Below are 7,740 nucleotides of genomic sequence, written 5' to 3' on the forward strand. Positions count from 1 at the left end.
ATTTGTGCAGATTCCATCTGCAATCCAATATCAGTAGATTGGAATGGGGCATAAAGTCAACAGATACAGTTTTTGTGGCAGATAACCCTTTATTGGATGACTGAAGAACCGATTTATTGTAAAAAAAAAATACATTTTGACTTTAGAAGCATTTTTATACCAACTGACAGGAGATAGCAGCGTGCTGGGCCTCTGCTGGTGAGGTGGTTGGGATTTGTAATCTCTGCAGATCGGGAATACTTTATTATTTCATGAATGAATGAATTGCGCCTTTTTTAGGAAATAATAGCAGCCACGCTGAGCTAGTAACAGGATAGACCGCATTCCATCACGTGCTCCCGCTTCTCTAACAAAGCTTATAAACCTCTAACCAATGAAAGTACAGCGCGGGCTCGACTTCCCAGTGTTCATGCATTTGAAAACGCCCGCGCTTTTCACTGATTGGTTGAAAAGTACTCTTTACATACCGACTTGGAACTCTCACCAATCAAGCAGTAACATCACTCAAATTCTTTAACGAGTAATCGAGCCCGCTCAAATCTGACCAATGAGAGCACAGCGCCGGCCCTATAAGAAAGCAACCCGCACCGCTATTCTTCATTCGTTTTTCTACAGCGTGTGATCGTGACGTACTCAGCTCAAGATGTCTGGAAGAGGAAAGACCACCGCCGGCAAGACCAAGGCAAAGTCCAAGACCCGCTCCTCCAGAGCCGGCCTGCAGTTCCCTGTCGGCAGAGTGCACAGGCTGCTCCGCAAGGGGAACTACTCCCACCGCGTCGGTGCCGGAGCTCCGGTCTACTTGGCCGCCGTGCTGGAGTACCTGACCGCTGAGATCCTGGAGTTGGCCGGTAACGCCGCCCGAGATAACAAGAAGACCCGAATCATCCCCCGCCATCTGCAGCTCGCTGTCCGCAATGATGAGGAGCTCAACAGACTGCTGGGCGGAGTGACCATCGCTCAGGGCGGCGTGTTACCCAACATCCAGGCCGTGCTCCTACCGAAGAAGAGCGGAGCCGCCGCCGCCCCTGCCGCCAAATCATCCACCAAGTCCGCCAAATCCTCCGGGAAGAAGAGCTCCCAACAGTCCCAGGAGTACTGAGAACCGCACCGACCTCCGCTGTCCCCCCCCACCACCCGCAACACAAAGGCCCTTCTAAGGGCCACCACCTCCTCCATGGAGAGCTGTACACCACCCTCTATTATACTATTACTACTATATACACACACCATCTATACTACTATATACACCCTCTATTATACTACTACACCCACCATCCTACAACACAAAGACCCCTCTAAGGGCCACCACCTCCACGGAGAGCTATGTACACCCTCTATTATACTATTACTACTACACCCACCATCTATGCTACTATATACACCCCCTCTATTATACTACTACCCCCACAACACCAAGGGCCTCCACGGGGAGCTCTACACAATCCTCTATTACTACTACCCCCCACCATCCTACAACACAAAGACCCCTCTAAGGGCCGCCACCTCTATGGAGAGCTTTACACCCACCATCTATAATACTACTGCCCCATTATCTGCACTCCCTCCATAATACTATACCCACCCCCTACCATGTACACCCTCCATAATGCCTACACCCCTTCTAATACTACTACACCCACTCCTATACTGTGCTCCCCCTCTAATATCGCTACACCCCCACCCACCATGTGCTCCACATACAATCCCCCACTGCTGTATACTACCAACCCCACCATGTGCACCACATACAACCCACACCATTACCATCCCCCTCTATAATACTACCATCTCTTATAATATCTACACCCCCTCTATACTACTCCCACCCTCTGTAATAACACTATCTACACCCCCCCCCCCTCTATAATGCTACCTCCACCATCTATACCCTTCTCTATAATACCACCCCACTATGTGCACCCCCTCTATAATACTACCACCATCTATACCCTCTATAATACCACCCCCAACCATGTGCACCCCCTCTATAATTCTGCCCCCTTCTATACTACTCCCCCTCTAATACCACCATTACTCCCACCATGTATTCCTCTCTATATTACCTCTGCCCCCACCATGTGTGGGAGAGCTGTGGTTGCACTACACTGTGAGGTCTGATCACAGCTACTCACAATTTTTTTATTTTTTTTTTAAATCAAATCATTACTGGGCACTGGAGGGTTAAAGCTGTCTGAATCCTTCACAGCTTTACCCCTATATGAGCCTCGTGCCCCAATCACAGCAGACATGCACAGCAACCAGGTTCCAATCTGCGTGGAGAACATGAGGGGGTCAGAATACACAAAAGGGGGGAGAGAATGGATGAGAAAAGGGAGGACGTTTAGGGAATACAAAGAATGAGGGGGGTGGAGGAAATCTAGAATAGGGGGTGGTAATTGGTGAAAGTCAGGGGAGGGGGTGAGAAGATGAGGGGAGTGAGTATTGTAAATCAGGGCTTGGATGAGGAGAGGGAGTAGTGTAAATCAGGGATTTGATGAGTGGAGAGAGTATTGGAGGTCAGGGGAGGGAATAGTGTACATTGGGGAATGGATGAGGGGAGGGAGTAGTGTAAATCAGGGATTGGATGAGGCGAGGGATTAGTGGGGGGGGGGGTGACAAGGTAGAGGATGTGTGAATGGATAAGGGGAAGGAGTAGTAGTGTAAAATGGGGAATGGATGGGGGGATGTGAAAGTAGAGGACATTGGAATGGATGAGGGGAGAGAGTAGTGTAAATTAGGTGATGGGAGGTAGAAATGGAGGTCAAGGAATAGATGAGGGGGGGAAAGTCAGGGAATGGATGAGGGGAGGGAGTAGTGTAAATCAGGGATTGGATAGAGTATAGTGGGGGGGGGGGGCGGGGTGACATGGTAGAGAACGGGGGAATGCATAAGGGGTAGAAGTGGAAATTAGGGAATGGATGAGAGTGAGTAGGGAAAGTTAGGGTTGGAATGGATGAGGGGTGGGAGTAGTGGAAATCGGGGAGTGGATGGAGTACCGAGTTCAGGAAATGGATGAGGGGAGAGAGAGAAGTGGGGGGGGGGGTGAGAAGGTAGAGGATTTGGGAGTAGTGGAGGTCAGGGAATGAATGGGGGGGGGGTGACAAGGGGTAATGGATGGGGAAGGACTAGTAGTGGAAATTAGGGAATGGATGAGGAGAGTGAGTAGGGAAAGTCAGGGAGTTGCTTAGGGGAGAGAGTAGTGGGAAAACTGAATGGGGGGGGGGGGAGTAGTGTAAATCAGGGATTAGATGAGGGGCGAGAGTAGTGAAAGTCAGGTAATGGATGAGAGGAGGGAGTAGTAAATTAAGTCGGGGGGTTAAGAATGTAGAGGCAGTCAGGGAATGGATGAGGGGAGGGAGTAGTATAAATCAGAGATTGGATGAGGGGAAGGTGTAGTGTAAATCTGGGAATTGATGAGGGGAGAGAGTAGTGGAAGACGGAATGGATGAGGGGAGGAAATCGGGGAATGGATGATGGGAGGGAGTAGGGTAAGTCGGGGAATAGATGAGGGGAGGGAGTACTGGAGGTCAGGGAATGGATGAGAGGAGAGAGCCGTGTAAATCAGGGATTGGATGAGGGGAAGGTGTAGTGTAAATCTGGGAATGGATGAGGGGAGAGAGTAGTGAATGTCGGTCAGGGAATGGATGAAGTAGGGTAAATCGGGGAATGGATGATGGGAGGGAGTAGGGTAAATCGGGGAATAGATGAGGGGAGGGAGTACTGGAGGTCAGGGAATGGATGAGAGGAGAGAGCCGTGTAAATCAGGGATTGGATGAGGGGAGGGTGTAGTGTAAATCTGGGAATGGATGAGGGGCGAGAGTAGTGAAAGTCAGGGAATTGATGAGGGGAGGGAGTAGTGTAAATCAGGGATTGGATAGGGAGAGAGTAGTGGGGGAAGTCGTTGGGGGGGGTGGTGACATGGTAGAGGACGGGGAATGGATAAGGGGAAGGAGTAGAAGTGGAAATTGGGGAATGGATGAGAGTGAGTAGGGAAAGTCAGGGAGTTGATTAGGGTTGGAATGGATGAGGGGAGGGAGTAGTGGAAATCTGAATGGATGAGTGGATGGAGTACTGGAGGTCAGGAAATGGATGAGGGGAGAGAGTAGTGGGGGGGGGGGGGGGGTGAGAAGGTAGAGGACGTGGGAATGGATGGAGGGAGTAGTGGAGGTCAGGGAATGGATGAGAGGAGGGAGTAGTGGAAGACAGGGAATGGCTGAGGGGAGGGAGTAGTGGAAGACAGGGAATGAATGGGGGGGGGGGGGGGGGTGGATATGGGGAAGGACTAGTAGTGAAAATTAGGGAATGGATGAGGAGAGTGAGTAGGGAAAGTCAGGGAGTGGCTTAGGGGAGATAGAGTAGTGGGAAAACAGGGAATGGATGAGGGGAGGGAGTAGTGTAAATCAGGGATTGGATGAGGGGAGAGAGTAGGGAAAGTCAGGTAATGGATGAGGGGAGGGGAGTAGTAAATTAAGTCGGGGGGGGGGGGGGGGGGGTTTGGGAATGTAGAGGCAGTCAGGGAAGGGATGAGGAGAGGGAGTAGTGTAAATCAGATATTGGATGAGGGGGGGGTGTAGTGTAAATCTGGGAATGAATGAGGAGAGAGAGTAGTGGAAGATGGAATGGATGAGGGGGGGGGGAAGTAGGGGAAATCTGGGAATGGATGATGGGAGGGAGTAGGGTAAGTCAGGGAATAGATGAGGGGAGAGAGTACTAGAGGTCAGGGAATGGATGAGAGGAGAGAGTCGTGTAAATCAGGGAATGGATGAGGGGAGGGTGTAGTGTAAATCAGGGAATGGATGAGGGGAGGGTGTAGTGTAAATCAGGGAATGGATGAGGGGTGAGAGTAGTAAAAGTCAGGGAATGGATGAGGGGAGGGAGTAATGGAAGTCGGGGAATGGTTGAGGGGAGGGAGTAGTGGAAGACAGGGAAGGGATGAGGGGAGGAAGTAGTGTAAATCAGGGAATGAATTAAGGGAGAGAGTAGGGGGGAGGGGGGGTGACAAGGTAGAGGACGCGGGAATGGATATGGGGAAGGATTAGTAGTGAAAATTAGGGAATGGATGAGGAGAGTGAGTAGGGAAAGTCAGGGAGTGGATTAGGGGAGGGAGTAGTTGAAAACAGGGAATGGATGAGGGGAGAGAGTTCGGGGGTTGAGAAGGTAGAGGACGTGGGAATGGATGAGGGGAGGGAGTAGTGGAGGTCAGGGAATAGATGAGGGGAGGGAGTAGTAGTGGAAATTAGGGAATGGGTGAGGTGAGGGAGTAGTAGATGAAGTCATCGAATGGATGAGGGGAGAGAGTAGGTAGTCAGGGAATGGATGAGGGGGTAGAGTAGTGGAAAACAGGGAATGGATGAGGGTAGGGAGTAAGCGGGGGAAGTCGGGGGGGTGGAAAGGTAGAGGACGTTTGGAATGGATTAGTGGAGGGAGCAGTGGAGGTCAGGGAATGGATGATGGGAGGGAGCAGGGAAAGTCAGAGAATGGATGAGGGGAGCAAGTAGTAGAAGACAGGGATTGGATGAGGGGAGGGAAGGTAGAGGAGGAGGAGTAGTGGGGGAAGTCGGGGGGGGGGGGTGTTGAGAAGGTGGTGGAAGTTAGAATGGATGAAGGGAGGGAGTAGTAGATGAAGTCAGGGAATGGATGAGTGGAGGGAGTAGTGGAAGTCAGGGAATGGATGAGGGGAGGGAGTAGTGGAAGTCAGGGAATGGATGAGGGGAGGGAGTAGTGGAAGACAGGGAATGAATGGGGGGGGGGGGGGGTGGATATGGGGAAGGACTAGTAGTGGAAATTAGGGAATGGATGAGGAGAGTGAGTAGGGAAAGTCAGGGAGTGGCTTAGGGGAGATAGAGTAGTGGGAAAACAGGGAATGGATGAGGGGAGGGAGTACTGGAGGTCAGGGAATGGATGAGGGGAGGGAGTAGTGTAAATCAGGGATTGGATGAGGGGAGAGAGTAGTGAAAGTCAGGTAATGGATGAGGGGAGGGGAGTAGTAAATTAAGTCGGGGGGGGGGGGGGGGGGGTTTGGGAATGTAGAGGCAGTCAGGGAAGGGATGAGGAGAGGGAGTAGTGTAAATCAGATATTGGATGAGGGGAGGGTGTAGTGTAAATCTGGGAATGGATGAGGAGAGAGAGTAGTGGAAGACGGAATGGATGAGGGGGGGGGGGGGGAAGTATGGGAAATCTGGGAATGGATGATGGGAGGGAGTAGGGTAAGTCAGGGAATAGATGAGGGGAGGGAGTACTAGAGGTCAGGAAATGGATGAGAGGAGAGAGTTGTGTAAATCTGGGAATGGATGAGGGGTGAGAGTAGTGAAAGTCAGGGAATGGATGAGGGGAGGGAGTAATGGAAGCCGGGGAATGGTTGAGGGGAGGGAGTAGTGGAAGACAGGGAAGGGATGAGGGGAGGAAGTAGTGTAAATCAGATATTGGATGAGGGGAGGGTGTAGTGTAAATCTGGGAATGAATGAGGAGAGAGAGTAGTGGAAGACGGAATGGATGAGGGGGGGGGGGGGGGGGGAAGTAGGGGAAATCTGGGAATGGATGATGGGAGGGAGTAGGGTAAGTCAGGGAATAGATGAGGGGAGAGAGTACTAGAGGTCAGGGAATGGATGAGAGGAGAGAGTCGTGTAAATCAGGGAATGGATGAGGGGAGGGTGTAGTGTAAATCAGGGAATGGATGAGGGGTGAGAGTAGTGAAAGTCAGGGAATGGATGAGGGGAGGGAGTAATGGAAGTCGGGGAATGGATGAGGGGAGGGAGTAATGGAAGTCGGGGAAGGGATGAGGGGAGGAAGTAGTGTAAATCAGGGAATGAATTAAGGGAGAGAGTAGGGGGGAGGGGGGGTGACAAGGTAGAGGACGCGGGAATGGATATGGGGAAGGATTAGTAGTGAAAATTAGGGAATGGATGAGGAGAGTGAGTAGGGAAAGTCAGGGAGTGGATTAGGGGAGGGAGTAGTTGAAAACAGGGAATGGATGAGGGGAGAGAGTTCGGGGGTTGAGAAGGTAGAGGACGTGGGAATGGATGAGGGGAGGGAGTAGTGGAGGTCAGGGAATAGATGAGGGGAGGGAGTAGTAGTGGAAATTAGTGAATGGATGAGGGGTGGGAGTAGTAGTGGAAATTAGGGACTGGGTGAGGTGAGGGAGTAGTAGATGAAGTCATCGAATGGATGAGGGGAGAGAGTAGGCAGTCAGGGAATGGATGAGGGTAGGGAGTAAGCGGGGGAAGTCGGGGGGGTGGAAAGGTAGAGGACGTTTGGAATGGATTAGTGGAGGGAGCAGTGGAGGTCAGGGATTGGATGATGGGAGGGAGCAGGGAAAGTCAGAGAATGGATGAGGGGAGCAAGTAGTAGAAGACAGGGATTGGATGAGGGGAGGGAAGGTAGAGGAGAAGGAGTAGTGGGGGAAGTCGGGGGGGGGGGGGGGGTGTTGAGAAGGTAGAGGACGTTAGAATGGATGAAGGGAGGGAGTAGTAGATGAAGTCAGGGAATGGATGAGTGGAGGGAGTGGTGGAAGTCAGGGAATGGAGCAGGGGAGGGAGTAGTTGAGGTCTGGGATTGGATGAGGGGAGGAAGTAGTGGAGGTCAGGGAATGGATGAGGGGAGGGAGTGGTGGAAGTCAGGGACTGGATCTGGGGAGGGAGTACTGGAGGTCAGGGAATGAATGGGGGGAAGAAGTCAGGGAATGGATGAGGGGAGAGCGTAGTGAGGTAAGTGGGCGGGTGGGGGGGTGAGAAGGTAGAGGAC

The 7,740-nt window shown here is 51.8% G+C and overlaps 1 protein-coding gene across 1 annotated transcript; it reads left to right on the plus strand.

Annotated features, from left to right (window-relative positions):
- Positions 1–613: 613 nt before the first annotated feature.
- On the plus strand, positions 614–2,343 carry H2AX (H2A.X variant histone). Its single transcript, XM_077456105.1, has one exon. The coding sequence runs from the start codon at positions 644–646 to the stop codon at positions 1,097–1,099; it is 456 nt and encodes a 151-aa protein (XP_077312231.1). The 5' UTR covers positions 614–643; the 3' UTR covers positions 1,100–2,343.
- The last annotated feature ends 5,397 nt before the right edge of the window (positions 2,344–7,740 follow it).

The sequence above is a fragment of the Lithobates pipiens genome, unplaced genomic scaffold, assembly GCF_037356315.1.
Source record: "Lithobates pipiens isolate NorthernLeopardFrog02 unplaced genomic scaffold, aLitPip1_a1.2 Scaffold_27, whole genome shotgun sequence".
In the NCBI taxonomy this organism is placed as follows: Eukaryota; Metazoa; Chordata; class Amphibia; order Anura; family Ranidae; genus Lithobates; species Lithobates pipiens.

Excerpts from the sequence above, each read along its gene's own strand:
- H2AX (XM_077456105.1), top strand. The coding sequence starts at position 644 with ATGTCTGGAAGAGGAAAGACCACCGCCGGCAAGACCAAGGCAAAGTCC.